The 17,964-nt window shown below is 41.5% G+C and overlaps 1 protein-coding gene across 1 annotated transcript; it reads left to right on the top strand.

Annotated features, from left to right (window-relative positions):
• Positions 1-1,157: 1,157 nt before the first annotated feature.
• On the top strand, positions 1,158-17,160 carry LOC142492328 (uncharacterized). The gene is made up of 5 exons (XM_075594980.1): positions 1,158-1,249; positions 3,001-3,188; positions 4,986-5,063; positions 5,827-6,653; positions 16,816-17,160. The coding sequence occupies exons 1-5, from the start codon at positions 1,158-1,160 to the stop codon at positions 17,158-17,160; spliced, it is 1,530 nt and encodes a 509-aa protein (XP_075451095.1).
• Positions 17,161-17,964: the final 804 nt, after the last annotated feature.

Here is a 17,964-nt window from a genome sequence, read left to right as displayed (position 1 = left end):
GCAGCAACATAGTGTTGTTAATGTCTTACATCTATATCATTAATGTTGACATCACAGAATTTTAAGATATTTTGTCGCATGCCACACAAAGTAGATTCCGTTTCCATTTGTCAAAAATGAAAATGAGTGATGCACAATTGTCCATCATTCATTGACTTCACAATGTAATTTCTTGTATAATATAAGGTGTTATTGAACATTTAATCAGCAGGCATTGGAACAACTAACTGTGATTATCATTTAATGTATGACAAGAAATTAATGTTGTGCTAATACTTTTTTTTAAACAGATATAAGTACTCTTGGAAGAATATCAGGATTAATGGATTCTCTCTGCTTGTCATTAATAATGGACCCGGATAATCCTGTTTTAAGCCATAACCAACCTGCTCGTGTGAATACTGATGCTGCCCACCAGGAGAATTTGGATTGAATTGAAAGAGCAGAAGAACATTTTTTGCAGACAGTTAGTACATCATGGTCAATTGATGGGTGTACATGATCAAATGGTTAGTGAAATTCGACAGATCAAAGAAATTTTACTGAAGAATAGTACCGAATTCACCATACTTAATAATTTCATGCAATACATAGCTTCCAGTTTGGTGAAACAAAATTAACTTTGTGCCTCTGCATTAGCATCATCATTAGTCTTTCCTGCTTCATCATATGTAGGCTCATTACAGGGAACATTATTTTATCCTGAGAGATCTACTGCCCAATGTGTACAAACAATAGAAGTGTCTCCACAAACAGGAATGCCATGTTCGGCCCCAACACAAATGGAATTGTGTCCAGAAGTAGAAATGGAATCGTGTCCACAACCAGAAATGGAATTGTGTCCAGAACAAGAAATGTAATAGTCGGCGGACACATACACGGAATTGTGTCTGCAAACTGGCATAGAAGTGTCTCAATAACTAGAACATGCACAACCACCTGCCAAAAAACATAAAACAGGACATAAGAGAAAAAGAGAAAGGAAATCCTGGTGCCCGCATTCCTAAACATGGCAAAAATACTTACAAATACCCAGTATTAAGAATACTGAAACAACCTCAGATAGAGCGTACACGCAACCATCTGGCATAATGACCCTGAACAGAACAACCATGCCAGACCCAACTTCAGCCATCTTGACCACGCCTACAACAACCATGTCAGACACACCTTCAGCCATTGTGACCCTGAGAACACCACAGGAATCAAGAAATGTTACTCGAAATAATTTGCAAATGGAGTGGTTGAGGTACAAGACGCCCATAAGAGCTCCAAATGAAACATCCAATGACTCAGTCAAAAAACTTGCTGCGTTGAATTATTTCTTTTATAAAATGCCGTATTTTTGTTTGTTTTGTTATTGTGTATTATCCCAAATTGGTAACATTTGTTTATGATTGTAACATGTTTCCAAACTTATAAATTGTGTTTAAAAACTATGGGCCTCATGCAGTAAGCGTCGATTAAGTGAAATCGGCAAGTTTACCGATTAGTCATGTTAATGGCGATTTTTCCTCTCCGTATGCAGTAAGTGCCGAATACATTCAAAATCAACCCGAAAACAAATCCGCCCACTCTCACGATGATTATCCGATCACACACAGGTGTATCGGCGTGCGTGGCGGGGTGCTGATAGGTTGCCCAATCACAAATCTTGCTGAATCAGGCGAAACAAGCATGTATTGGATTGCGCGCCATATTTAAAGGCAACGTGTACTGCTAATCATTCTCTGTGTTGTTGGGAGTGAGAGAGAGAGAGAGACGCACAGAGCTGGCTGATTGAACATTTGCATATTGACGGAGAGACTTGTTGTGTATTGGGTGAGCTTTGTCCATTGTTGTTTTGTTTACATCTTTGTCTTGTTTTATATATGGAAGTGTTTCGTGTGATTGGCTGTACATTTATTGTCTGTTTTTTGTGAGTGCTGGAAGTATGCCCGCAAAGCGTGGGAAGAGTGATGCTGGTGGGAGTGGGAGTGCTACTCGTGCGAGTACGCGTCGGAGTGAACGTACTGTTCAGGGGAGTGATGTTGCTGGTGCACCGAGTGGTGTTGCTGGGAGTGGGAGTGCTGGTGCTGGGAGTGGGAGTGCTGTTGCTGGGAGTGGGAGTGCTGTTGCTGGGAGTGCTGTTGCTGTGAGTGGGAGTGCTGTTGCTGTGAGTGGGAGTGTTGTTGCTGGGAGTGGGAGTGCTGTTGCTGGGAGTGGGAGTGCTGGTGCTAGGAGTGGGAGTGCTGGTGCTAGGAGTGGGAGTGCTGGTGCTAGGAGTGGGAGTGCTGGTGCTGTGAGTGCTGCTGGTGGCCCAGTTGCTGATGGGGTGGATGGTGGTAGCGTGCTTGCTGGTGGGCAGCTTTTGGAGGCTCTTCCATTGGAAGAAGGAGAGTCCAGTCAGCACCAGCCAAGCTCTGACCCTAAACCTGCTCGGAAGAAACGTGTGGAGAAGCCACGTAATCCTCGCTTCAATGACCAGGAAAATACAGCTCTTGTCACTGGCATTCTGGAGCACTATGACAGTATATATGGACATTTACTAGGTAAGTGTGCCTTTACATTTATTATTCAAATACATGTGATCCTAGGTCATCTGAGTTTTGTTCATATGCAAATATGGGTTCAGAATATCTTTCTATGTTAATTAGTTTGGAAACACAGCTTTTTATCATGCCTTACAAGGACAACTAAACACAGGCGGTCAATTTGCCATAACTGCATACAATATGAATGCAACCTTGCTTACATGTATAGGTTTAGTAGTGAATGCTCATGTGCTTCACATATTACACATAAAACAGCATGTTTGCTATCTCTTGGAACAGCTAGCAGTGTAGGAAACTGGTGCTTCTATTATTAATCATTTACCTCATATATTTTATATGTTTTTCAAGGGCGGACAAGTTCAGCAAGCAGAAAAGAAATGTGGGACACAATAGTCATTGGTGTCAATGCCTGTGGGAATCATGTGAGGGACAAGCGGAATTGTCACAAGAGATTTGATGATATTAGGTCCAAATTGAAAAAGAAAATACAACACCAACGCGTGCATGCTACTGGCACTGGAGGTGGGCCGACACCACAACGTCTCATATTAAGTCCATTGGAGGAGCTGCTTCGGGCAAAATTACTTCCCGTCGTCGTGGAAGGCTTACCTGGTGACCGTGATATAGGAATTTACCCCTCACAATTTCCACCAGGTGAGAAATATTACTGTACTAGGCGTGTCGTTGCTTACAGTTATTTTGCATAGTTACTGCACCGACACACTTTATTCGAGCAAATGCCCAGTATGTACCTGGCAGATACCTGGAATGCACCGCTCCTCACCTCTGACAAGCCCCGTTGCATTTGCCTTCCCAGCCTGGGTTCATGCCTGGCTAACGGGCGGCTGATCTTTTAAATGATAATGATTAGGATTTAATAGGCTGCAATGCTTAGCGTGTCTACCAGATGGCATAAATTCATGAATTGTAATGCAGTATATATATATATACTGTGCAGTATTGCAGCCAGCGGGAATAAAATGCTTCAATCTCTGACTGAAAAATACCTCAATGCACTCGGGCAGAAAACAGTCACAAACCTCAATACACCCGGGTATACCCGAATTCGTGGGACTAGCCGAGCTCGAATAAAGTGTGTCGCAAGTGTACACTGCTTTTTATACTGTCTTCACAATATAAGCATACCTGCATCTATATATGTATATGTCTGATTCTGTATATATATATATCTCAAAATAGACATATATGTTGTAGTCCTACTAAAAGCAGTAACTAATATAGCACGTGCCATTGCGTGCTCATTTACATGTGAATTCCCAAAATGCATTGCTGCAGTGGAAGCAATTGATGGTGGGCGAAGATGGGGAACAACAGGGTAGTACACATGTGTAACACATGTTAATGAGAAATTATTACTAGCTACAGGTACAGAACAGAAATATGTTGAATATTATTGTGTATTTTATTTATTTTACTCCGACAAACATGACATTACTGCCTATTTTAAGCATGCATCAAATATATTGCATGCAACGGCCTACAAACATCACTTGCTCTAACACATCTATAGTTGTTTATGAAAAGGTCCATTTTTGCTTTAACTCATATACAGACAGCATAATGAGGCACACGTATCATATTTTATGTCATTGTTTTCATAACTTAAAAACTGCACACGACTATTTAGCTCATCTACCATTGTGTTAAAGCAGCTGCAATTAATATCTCATCACAGCATACACTTCAACAGAGGGGGTGGGGTTCAGCACACACACTAATTACAGCCTCATTTTAGGGTAAACTTAGTTCACACCATTTTCACCTGTTTCAAGTAATTGAAAGGTGTGGCTGATTAGGCTTTTTGGGGAAGGGAATACCGTTCTTACAACCTGACTAGCACAACTGAAGTTAATCACACTCATTTGGAAGCTTCACTTTAGCTACTAAATGCCCCAACAACTCATTACTTATCAAACCGTACGTCACACATTAGTTCACTCATATCTATAGTTGAACTACTACTATCAACGACACATTATCACACACTGCATGTGTTGTCTTGTTTAGTCACAGCCACATTCATGTGTGCCACATCTTATATTAATGTACCACACATATCCTCTACCAAAAACAACACTTTTTGCAATATGACCACCTTCATGATAACCATTGTGAATGGTCATCTCATGATAGTTATGTACATTATGATACTGATATCACTACACAACATATGATTTTTATGTACAAATTTTATCTATTTATCCTCACGCATTACTGCAGGAACATAGTATGTTTTATGTTAGGGAACTCAAAAGTTCTAAGTACACAGGCATGTACATTGTTATTACAACTATTTATGTTCACTTTCACACACACATTTTGGGTTAAGGAAATTATGCTGTTAGGTACTCATAAATACAGAACATGCAATAACTGTTTGTTCAATATTTACACATGTAAATGTAAAACTTATGTTATTGTTATATATAGTTGCCCCTGAAGGACATGTGTCACCTGAGACTGAACAAGTGTCTTCACCTGGGTCAGCCAGCTCAACACACCTAGAAGGTGAGTGTATCAGTTGGTGGCCATATAATATGTGCTCTTCTATATGTTATGTTGTCATGTTCATTATTTGTTTTGCACATCTTCTTTAAATAGGATTACTTAGTGTCAGTGAAAATGAAGTGTAAGCCAACTTGTATTGTGTTAGTGATGTTAACTATCATGTAGGAGTTGTGAGTTTACAGCAAGTTTTCATTCACTCATATTTCATACTGAGTCCAAACATTATTCTTAAGTCAAGGTAGTTTTTAATGTGAGGTTATAAAACGTATGGAAACATGTTAGTTGTTACTTATGACACAGTACAATTACATAGTACTGCACCGACACACTTTATTCGAGCAAATACCCGGTATGTACCTGGCAGATACCTGGAATGCGCCGCTCCTCACCTCTGACAAGCCCCGTTGCATTTGCCTTCCCAGCCTGGGTTCATGCCTGGCTGATGGGCGGCTGATCTGTTAAATGATAATGATTAGGATTTAATAGGCTGCAATGCTTCGCGTGTCTACCAGATGGCATAAATTCATGAATTGTAATGCAGTATATATATATGTACTGTGCAGTATTGCAGCCAACGGGAATAAAATGCTTCAATCCCTGCCGGAAAATAACTCAATGCACTCGGGCAGAAAACAGTCACAAACCTCAATACACCCGGGTATACCCGAATTCGTGGGACTAGCCGAGCTCGAATAAAGTGTGTCGCCAGTGTAACACAGCAGAGATTAACATGCCATTTAATAATGTGTACATTTATTTGTAGAACATGATGAAGAGGATTTTGATGATGATGATGATGATGATGATGATGCCGCCGCCGCCGCCATAGACACACAAATACAAGCAAGTGACCATGAAGAGGTTCCAATTGAAACTGTTTTACCGCCAAAACGTCCAGCAAATACCACATATGATGCAATTGTAGCTTCTGAGGGAAAAATTGTGGAAGCAGAAAATCGTCGCCATTCTGACCTGATGACAGTGCTGGAAAGGATGATTGCACTGCAGGAAGAAACAGTTTCACAATTGGCACATCTCCACAGAGTCTTCATTGAAGTGCCTAAACAGTTGCAAAAAATCAACACCTCATTCGAAGCATTAGTTGTTCAGCAAACACAAGCTAATTACTGGAGAATGACTAATGTACCACAATTCAACACCTCACAGCCAGGATCGGTTCATGCAGGTCAGTTTTCACCACATTCATCTGATATTCATTCACCAGGCCCAAATGTTACCGGTCAAGTAGCAGACATTGCTGTGCAGGTTCCTGATGACATCCTACCGCTGCCATCTGTACAAATTCAGCAGCAGACACCTACAAAGGAGGCGACAAAAACAAAACAAGACACACATGAAACAGACCAACCATCACTTGTGCAGTGTCTACCAACTTGCTCACATGTGTCAGTGGGCACAAGCCCTGTCCGTGAACAGTCACTACCCAAAAGCCCTGTAGGTGAATCGCTGCCCAAAAGCCCTGTAGGTGAATCGCTGCCCAAAAGCCCTGTAGGTGAATCGCTGCCCAAAAGCCCTGTAGGTGAATCGCTGCCCAAAAGCCCTGTAGGTGAATCGCTGCCCAAAAGCCCTGTAGGTGAATCGCTGCCCAAAAGCCCTGTAGGTGAATCGCTGCCCAAAAGCCCTGTAGGTGAATCACTGCCCAAAAGCCCTGTAGGTGAGTCACTGGCCACAAGCCCTGCCCGTGAAGTGCCAGAGGCCACTCAAAGTGGCTCTGTTGTGCCTAAAGTTGGTGGCAAAAGAAAAAGGAAAATTCAAGAGACAACAAGCAGGCCTGTTACTCGCTCGCAAAAGGAACAAAAAAAATAAATGTTATAATTCAGAAAATATGTCTTTGGCCTTGTTTTGTTGACTTCAGATTATCTAATTACTATTGTATGTATGCTGAAGACTGTGTTGTTTCCAAACTTTCAAGTATGTTCTTGTACACGTGAAGTTTTGGAAATGTTAACACTCCTAATTAATGAATAGTGTTATAAATATTTATGTTTTAATCGTCTGTTCAGTAATGGTCCACCAGGAGCCAGTTGCTAAGTTTAGAGAAGCTGCCATTGACTATGCAGCAAAACATTGCATTTGGGTATGTTACTTGATGTAATCATTGCATGTGCATATTATTTTCATGCAATTATAAAAGCACCTATTTAACTGCAAACATCTTTCTTGTACGTGTACAGCAGGATTTTGTGTTAAATATTACTTGCCTTTGGTGGCCATTGTAATGTTGTCCTTTAATCATTTATGTGTTCTTGTTTCAAGAACATCTCTGAATTGATACTAATATATATGTAGTATGTATTGATATATGCACACACACACACACACACTGTGTGTGTGTGTGTGTGTGTATATATATAGTACTATCTAAACTGGTATAGATGTATTTACAAAAAACATACACTTCATGCTTCCTTGTGAAAACACACTATTTTAATAATACAGGCCTAATGTTTGACAACTATACTAAGTGTGAGCCTCTAACATTATTGGGTGCAAACAAATGTTTATTAGTTAATTCACTCATGTTTATCACCATTTAAATAGGTTTCATACAAGGCCTACTTACTGCCATCAATATGTTGTGTGTACTCCTGCAATATAAAAAAAAAAAAAAAAGATACATTATATATATATATATATATATATATATATATATATATATATATATATATATATATATACATATACATATATACACACACACACACACACACACACACACACACACACACACACACACACACACACTATACATATAGTACAATATACACTTTATATATATATATATATATATATATTTTTATGAGAGAGATATATTTATATATATATAGATACACACGTATTTAAACTCATGCAGACAGGTAGTTAACCAGACTTTCAAATACACACAGAAATGTATGTGGGAAAAAAATATTTCATTTTGCAGGTGTGTGTATTTACTGATATGGCTGTCTAAGCACTATTTTCACACAGTGCTCTTTGTTATTTTTCTAGAAAACTCAATGTTACTGAAATAAGTGTAGGAATGTTTTCACAAACGAGATAAAAAAATGATACATGTTTTTCCCACATTCGCCTATCACTAACAACAAAAATTAAACCAATTAAAAGGACACATCCAATTGGCGTTTGAAATAAGGAGTAAAAGTAGTTACTTTTGTTGACCTTGAAAACGAAACACAGGAATTTGTTAGCCATTGAGCAGAATCATTTTGATGAGCAAAGAAGACAGAACTGCACACATCTTTTGTGCTACTCTGACATGGCTGATGAATTCGTTAACAATATGAATCCCCTCTTAGGGTATAAGTACATGGTTTCAGAAGCAATTTTAAACAGTCGCGGACACAAAGCAAGCACACGCCAAATCTATGATTTGATTCGAGCTAAATATCCTTATTACCAAGACCGTAGGCATGCGCGGAATTTTAATTCCTCAATAAGATTCACTTTATCAACTAATGACTTTTTTGAACGTGTGCAGGATAAGCTAGAACACACCTATGGTTTCTGGAAGATTGCAAAGGAAGAGCATTTTACCCTGAAAGAGGGCACATATATTGTTGTGAAAGGCATATTTATTCCTAATGCCAATAGCAATGGATCCGCTACTACTGTTCCGTGTGAATCGATACCTGCTGCAATATCTGCACCCTCCATTCCTGAAACCCACATTGTACAACAACAAAAGTACTATGATTATGTACCAAGCCTTTCAGCTGAAAATGCATTGGAATGGGAACCAGAAGAAATGAACCTACCTCCCGACCAATTGTTTGAAGAAAGCAGTGGCGATTCCTATGAGCGATTCATGGAGGAGATGTGTGTCATACTGGATTCAGCGGGTGGGTCAAGCGTGGATGAAAATGCCTTGCATTTCTGGAGCGACCAGTTGCAGCCAGACGAAGAGTTAATTCTAGAAGAATGGTAAATATAACAACCGTTATGCGTTGACTGTGCGTTTAAATGTTTTTTTTTTTTTTTTTTTTTTTAACCACCATTTTCCCTTTCAATGCGTGGATACAGCGTAACATTGCAGACTGCATAACATGTAGCGATCACAAAGAAATTGTTGCCGAATACAATATAGTATAACCTGAAAGAGTAGTACACATTGCTGACGGAATAAATATACGTACTTTCCTATCCCTTTAACCATATTAGCAACATTTTAACATAACTCTAACACATACCTGTTTTGTTATCATGCAACATTTAAAAGCGGGTCCACCACGTATGACGTGGGACCCTTGTCATGGCCCAAGGCGTCCTTAAAAAGGATTACGGATGTAAGTCCCGCCCCCAAGCGACGTGCGCGCCTCAAAGCCTATTGGCTGTCATGTTTTGTTATAGTAACGGTAACTGCAGTGTGTCATGTGTGCGGCTCAGTGTTTGTAGGCGTCAACTGGGCGTTAGCTGAATGTTAATTGAGTGGGAGGAGTGTTAGCGTGCGTTTCACGCTGGTTTAACATGACGTCACACGTATTGCATTTGCGCATTGTGTTATCGGCCGTCCTTTCTGTCCAAACACGTCTGTTTAAAAAGAATACAGATGTACTCGTTTAGAACGAATGTAGTTTCGTATTCATTGTATTTGAAATAAAGATTTTATGTTTAATGGTATTTTCAAGATGTATTGAACGCACAACGTACGCTTTGTTTTGCGCATGCGCTAACAGTTAGTGCAGCCAAGCGTGAAGTGCGTGCGCACACTAAGATGTGCGCGCACATTTTTCAGTATACAGGCAACGTTCACATCATATACATTGTTATGCCTGCTACAAATTTAAAGAAACATTACATACTGATGTACACTTGTACTTCTAACATATAAGTGAGTGACGTGTGTATGTACACAATCATATAGAGCTGTGTAATGCGTTGTCACGGATACATATATAGTAAGGTGCCATATATGACCATCATGTGTTTGCTGTATTTCAGAGATGTCGGGGAAGATACAATCGGATCAATGTATGATTTCAGAAGAGTCTACCTTTATATGAGATGATTGTGAGGAGGAGCCACCGACTACTATACTACATATGGAACTAATTTTATATTGCTTGCAGCGCTTATTAACAAACAATTAAAAATGTGATACCCTTATGCCTATATTGCATAAGCACTTAATTAACATAATGATGTTGCAAAATAGTGCCTCATGAATTTTTATTGAGTGTTCTTTAATGACTACTATCATTTTATGGCATGGTGTGTTTTATATATAACAACCATTCCCACTCTGCTAACACATTTGTGAATTCTATTGTGTAATGGAACGTATGACTGTCGAAACTATGTAACAATAATAATAATAATAATAATTATAATATGAGCATGTTCATGTATAGCGCTGCTAGTTGTACACAGCGCTTTACAGACACATTTTTCAGGCTGAGGTCCCTGGCCCGTGGAACTTACAATTTATTTTTTGCCGCCTGAGGCACAGGGAGATAAAGTGACTTGCCCAAGGTCACAAGGAGCCGACACCGGGAATTGAACCAGACTCCCCTGCTTCAAAATCTCAGTGCCAGTGTGTGTCTTTACTCACTGAGCCACTCCTTCTCCCAATGTAAAGGACACTTACAACCAACTAGCCATTTCTTGTTAAAAATCTCTTGTTACATGGGTATGTTGATAAAATGGTTTGGGACTGTAGCAAATAATGTTATTGGCCAGATGTTGTGGTCCCCTACAATGCATGATGTTCTGATTATGACATCAACATCATGTAATGAAGTACGTTTCTGTGTATATTTCATTAACCTAACTAACTATAGTTTACTGTGTTTATTAAACGTTCTAAAAATACATAGTATAGTCAATATGATGATATAAGCTACCATAATAAAGCTGGTGTTATCATTTGTCGGTGTTAAACATGGATCCTACACAAATTGATACAGACACAAACAGTTGTCTTACAAAGTGTGTCTATGCTAATGTGCACGTGATTGACGTTACAATTGTGACAATACTTGATAATTATCATCATGATAATGATGAAGTGACGTGATTTGTATTGCAAAAATATTACCAACATTGTCATATTGGTAAATTAGAAATGCTAAATGCCAGTAACATTAGTGACAAATTTGTCTTCTCTGTTAACAGTTTAACACTTGGTACATGTAGGACACATCCACACACGTGTGACTTATACATACACATGTCACAAATTTAAATTAATGTTGACTATTAATTCCTAGCATTACAAAACACCAACATTGCTAAATATAAGATGTAGTACGCATTGTTGTGATTGCAGGCATTCATGCATGGAGTTTTATGATCAGTCAATTTCATCCGTGATGAATGATCTCCCGTAAGTAAAGAAATAACTACAGTTATCCCCTTGTCTCCAAACACCTCTATATTACATTAATGGAATTTATAAGGAAACATACATAAAATGTGATGAAATGGGAGTAATCATTTTCTAATACAATGCACATGAAAGCTCAAGAGTAGCTAAATGCATATACATGATACAGAAAGTACATATATGTAACATTTGTGTTTAAACCAATATGTTGGGTTTTGACTTCAAATAATTATAGGAAGATTGATGTAGGCACATCTTATGAGAGATGTCAGCAAATATGTGTATAATATGTGTATTGTGTTAGCATAAGGAACAACACAATGCTAAAATATTAGTGCTTTGTTACCCCAGTTGTATTCACATACACACAACTAAAGTACAATTGAAGAGGGATTATATAACCTGTGCAACAATAACATACCGGTGCCACATCCCTTTGTGCACACAGCAGAGAGAAGAAAGGTGTGCAACCCATATTCATCTGTGTCCTACCAGAAGGGTATATAAAAAAACATTATTGTTAAGATAACATAATGTAAGTATAAAAGTAGAACTTGGAACATATATGTTTGTACTTACAAGAAAAAAATGAATTGATGAGATTCTGGCGTGTCTGGCCACCACTGGCTGTTTGTTCATTTTCAGCAGCTACATGGGTGGGATGCTCGTCTACCACAGGCTCAGCTAGGTCTGACTGTACATTGTGCCTGAGTGCAACATTATGCAAAATGCAACAGGCAAGGATAATATCAGACACTTTTTGAGGCTTGTATAGAAGAGCCCCACCAGTTCTGTCCAGACACCTAAATCTGGTCTTGAGTAGGCCAAATGTCCTCTCTATAACAGATCTTGTAGATATATGGGCTGCATTGTACCTCTTCTCTGCTTCAGTTTGAGGGTTTAGCACCGGAGTCAAGAGCCACGGCCTAATTCCGTATCCTGAGTCACCTATAATGAATGGAGCACACATAAGCTGACATTAGTGATCAAATTCTACAATGCCAACATTCCTAAATAAAAATGTGTTTTGTGTTAGAACATGTAAATGTGTACTCACCCAGCAGCCAACCATGTTCAAAATGTCCCTCTTCGAACGCATGGAAGACTGAAGAGTTCCTCAGGATGGAGGAATCGTGACTGGAACCAGGGAATTTGGGTACCACATGCATTATCCTCATCGTCGCATCACATACCACCTGTACATTAAGTGAATGGTAGTGCTTACGATGCGGTACACATGCTCACTCTGACTAGGTGCAATCAAAGCAACATGTGTGCAATCGATTGCACCCAGCACACATGGTATCCCTGCTATATTATAAAAGCCAGTCCTGACTTCCAGCCACTCTGTCGCCTCTGTAGGAAAATGAATATAATTCCTAGCGCGTCTATTGAGTGCATAGAGAAACTGGGTCAAGGCCCGCGAGAATGTAGATTGCGAGACCCCGCCCACTATGCCCACAGTTGTCTGGTATGACGCGGAAGCAAGATAATGTAATGAGCACAGCATTTTAACAAGCCCAGGGACTGCACGACCTCTGGCTGTGAAAAAATCTAAATCTCCCCTTATCTCCTGATAAAGAGCTAAGATTGCTGCTGAACTCAAACGATAGCGACTTACAATCTCCTCCTCACTCATCCATCTAACAGGGTTCTCTCCCTGTACAGACGCGGATAAGGCACAACTTGTCTCCTCTGTCTTCTCCTCTGATCTCCTGTCCCTCTCCCTGTCTCTGTCGTATCCGCGTGACTGTCCCTGTCACTGTCACTGTCCCTCGGTGTGTCCCTCCCTTGCCCTATATGATTGTCTTCATCATCAAGCATGTCATAGAAAAGAATGTTCCTCCGTCTCCTAAACAATCTCAACATTTTGAAATGAGTAGCTGTGAATGATCAGGTGATGGGCGTCCTTTAAATAGGTATGTGATGATGTCAGGTGACATAGTAAAATGCAAGGTGTTACATTAACATAATAAAGTACTTCTGTGGCAAGCTGTGTGCAGTTCTTGTTATAAGTATTTGTTGTGTGTATTCTGCAGGGAATGATGATATTTGGCAATGATGTGACGTGAACCTTTGTAGAAACATTGCTTGCAAATAAATAGTTGCATGTGCAATGCATGTAACACTTGTGAACGCAACAGTCAGTCATGTAATTAGACAAAAAGGCTGAGATTGACGTGGGAAAAGTTTTGTGTAACATGTGTAATTAGGCATGTTATTGTGACACGTTGACAACAATGAATAGTCGTGTGCATATGCATGCATTTGTGTAATGAGGATAGTTGCTATAGAATGAGTTTACAAGGTGTCCCAATGCTGAATTACTGTACATGTGTGTATAAGTTAGGTTGAAGTGCTTGTAATGCTACGGTTACAATGTAAACATGCAATGTGATTGAGCGTCCAATAAGTAATGTCATGAAAATAGGGAGGACCCAAAAGTATATGTAAACATGAGAAGACAGATGTACATGAACGTTTAAAGATGCGTGTCACATTACAAGCATTGTGTAATGTAAAGGAAGATGAATATACTGTGTATGTGTGACATGTGTGACATGTGTAACATCATGTACTGCACCGACACACTTTATTCGAGCAAATACCCGGTATGTACCTGGCAGATACCTGGAATGCGCCACTCCTCACCTCTAACAAGCCCCGCTGCATTTGCCTTCCCAGCCTGGGTTCATGCCTGGCTGATGGGCGGCTGATCTGTTAAATGATAATGATTAGGATTTAATAGGCTGCAATGCTTCGCGTGTCTACCAGATGGCATAAATTCATGAATTGTAATGCAGTATATATATATATATACTGTGCAGTATTGCAGCCAGCGGGAATAAAATGCTTCAATCCCTGCTTGGAAAATAACTCAATGCACTCGGGCAGAAAACAGTCACAAACCTCAATACACCCGGGTATACCCGAATTCGTGGGACTAGCCAAGCTCGAATAAAGTGTGTCGCCAGTGTAAATAATTGTCGCTCAGTTCAGTAAAATGTGTGATATGATGTGAGGTTCTCCTTTAAGAGTTGAGTATAGTATTTTCCCTTGGCACATCATCACATGATGAGTAATGTGACCCGCAAATGCTGCAAACATGTAAAAGTATAATGTTATGCAAATAATACACGTCAGCTGTGACACAATGCAGGGAATGCCCCCACACTGTAATGCAAATGACGTTTGTATTGTGAGCAATGAAACGTAAACAGTACTATACTGTTATACGTCCCCGCTCCATTGACTCCATTGATGTACAGAAGTTTTTTTTTTCTAAGTGCCGTTGCGGCAGCCTTAGCGATCGTTCTCCCCTCCAAACTGCCAACTTTAGTTGGCGGGAGAAATTGGCCATAACATCTCAATTTCGTAGTGCCGATCAGGCCCGATAAGCTGTTTTTTTTTGTTGAATCCAGCCGATTTAAAAAAGTGGCGATCAGTGGCGAAAACAGGCTTATCGGCAGGCGAATGGCCATAAAAAAATAATCGGCTCCGAAACCTGGCGATATCAAGCACTTATCGGCGCTTACTGAATCTCAAACCCAATTTTGCCTATAAAATGGCGATAATTCCCTTATCAACGCTTACTGCATGAGGCCCTATGTCCTTAATGTACATCTATAACACGTATTACATGTTGATAAAAAAAATTAAGATTTCTAACAGAATCCAGCCATGGATGTCCAAACATTACATTATTTCAACACATGTTAATTATAAAACACACAAACATTAAATTACATACTGTCGCGGCCAAGTTAATTTGAGCATTTACCTGGTCTCGGCCGCGACAGTAACCGGGCACGCGCCGTGGTGTCCCGGGCGCGCGCCGAAGCCTCGTAGGAGCGGCCCTCCGATCGGGGCTTCCCCCTCCCCTCTCCGGGTCCGCCGGGTCCCCCGGAACCCCCCACCGTCGTCCCCAACATCGCGGGACACCAGGGCTCCCTCGGGGAGCCCTGGACACGCGCGCAGGGGGCGCAGGCACCCGATGAAGCGTGACCGCGCATCGGTGATGCGCGGCACGCCGAGGGGATTCGGCTAGCAAGCCGGGACATCTCCCGGCTTGCGGAACTAGCCGAGTTCAAATAAAACGTGTCGCCTCTGTACAATGCATGTATTTAAGGGATTTTTTTTAACACAATTATGTATTTGTGAGGATCCACCATCCTGACGGCTGGAGACCGTCTCCTCACCTTGAAACACCTGCTGCCATGGACACTCAGGATGCGCAGTCTCACGGCCCCGTTACGCGCGCGGACCTTCCTCGGCTTCTCTCCCTGCTGACTCAACCTCCGTTCCCCGCTCCGCCGCGCGGCAAGTGCGTTCATCCAGCCTCCCCTCTGACTCATGCCCCAATCTCCTCCCTCGTCCTGGTGACGGACATGACCGGCGTGGGAGTGACTTGCGCTCCGGTCTCTGCCCCTTGACATCAGTGATGCACACGGATCGGCGCGCGCTCGGTTCCGCCTCCATTCCTGATCAGGCTGCATCAAAGGGCACACCTGTGTGCACCAGCAGCCTATAGGATTCGGTTTCCTGGTTCCACCCTGGCTCTTCATTGGAGGATCTCCCTTTATATACCCTCTTGCTCTAGACACTATTTGCTGAGCATAGTCTTGTGTGACGCCGTTCCTCGCTGCATTCAGTTCCTGTTTCTCCTGCCTTTCCTTGCCTTGTCTGTTGATCATGTTGCTGCCTGAAACTGCTATCTAACTTGGACACTGCACCTCTCTACTCCTGAACCTGGCTACGCACCCCGATTATCCGCTGCTCTCCAATCCTGAACTTGGCTACATACCCCGACTATCCGCTTCTCTCCAATCCTGATCCAACAAGAACCCTCTACTACTCTCACATCTATACTCCTGACCTGGCTTGCACAACAAATCTACATTCTAGGTGCACCCGCGTGGCTGTGGGATGGCATTACTCAATTCCCTACCTAAGCACCACGGTTGCGCTTCGTTTGTGGGGAGCTACGCGTTACAGTATGCCACACAAACTTTGACCTCGCTGGTCTCTCACCCGTTCTCTCCAAGAGACTCATTCTTCTCTTGCTCCTGCTGTTCCTGTGTCTGCCACTATGCCCTCTTCATACATCTCCCAAGAAACCCGGTTACCTACTCCTAACCGCTATGGGGCTGACCCCAACAAATGCTGGGAATTTCTTAACCAGTGCTTTATTCAATTCGAAATGAATCCGTCCCGCTTTACATCTCCCCGTGCCAAGGTGGCGTATTTTGTCTCTCTTCTTATAAATAACGCTCTTGCCTAGACCTCTCCCATCTGGGAACGAAGATACGACCTCACACAGCATTCTCCAGGGAGTTCCAGAAGGTGTTTGATACACCCGGCCATAAGGTATCTGCTGCTTCTGCACTATTCCATGTCTCCCAACAGAATCGCTTTGTTGCTAGATACGCTCTCGAATTTAGGACTATAGCTGCAGAGACAAATTGGAATGACAAAGCCCTGTCCACGGCCTTTTGGCAGGGGCTATCCGAAGCCTTGAAGGATGAGCTAGCAACCTATGATCGCCCCACCGATTTGGAGGAACAAATAGCCATTTGCATTAAGGTGGACCATTGCTTTCCGGAAAGGAGATCTGAGAAGTTTCATCATCGTGTCACTCTATCCCGGATCATTCCCGCTCAGGTGAGACAATCTGAGATTCCGCTCCCGGATACTTCCAAACCTACACAATTGGGGGGTAATAGTCTTTCCAAATACGAGAAGCGACGATGAAAGAATGCTGGTTTATGTCTTTACTGCAGTACATCTGGACATTTTGCTTACTTCTGTCCCCAAAAGTTGGGAAACGTAAAGTTCCCGTGAGACCCGGGGGAGTCTCATTGGGAACGCTTTCTCTTTCCCCTATTTCTGCTGACAACCCTTCTCACATTCTCCTCCCCATCACTCTCTTTTGGGAGGGCTTCCAAATCTCTAGGCTTGCTTTCCTCGATTCAGGTTCTGGGGGAAACTTCATAGATCAAGCATTCGCAGAACGCCATCTGGTTCTTATCAGGCGTAAAATACGTCCCATTGCTCTTGAAGCCATTGATGGAAGACCTCTTCAGCCGGCTTTTATCTCACTGGAAACGGAGGTGCTTCATCTCAAAATTGAGAATAATCACTTGGAAAAGATTCAACTCAATGTTAGTTACACACCTTCCATTAGCGTGATCCTCGGCCTTCCCTGGTTACAGATTCATAACCCCCGGGTGGACTGGCTTAACAAAGAATCCATTCAATGGAGCTCTTTCTGCACTAAGAACTGCATCATAGAAGCAAGTAATATTGGGTGTACCACCGTGTCTGAGGAAAAGGAAAGGGTACAATTGCCAGATGAGTATGCCGAGTTCCGAGACATGTTGGATAAGGTCAAATCTGAGGTTCTTCCTCCACATCGTCCTTTCGATTGTCCCATTGATCTGCTTCCAGGTACTATGGCACCCAGGGGAACCTCTTACCCATTGTCTATGCCAGAAACCAAGGCAATGAAGGAGTTTACGGCAGAGAATTTACAAAAAGGATTTATACGTAAATCCA

The sequence above is a fragment of the Ascaphus truei genome, chromosome 4 (assembly GCF_040206685.1).
Source record: "Ascaphus truei isolate aAscTru1 chromosome 4, aAscTru1.hap1, whole genome shotgun sequence".
Lineage (NCBI taxonomy): Eukaryota > Metazoa > Chordata > Amphibia > Anura > Ascaphidae > Ascaphus > Ascaphus truei.
The sequence above is the reverse complement of the archived record's forward strand: the minus strand, read 5'-3'. Positions and strand labels throughout refer to the sequence as shown.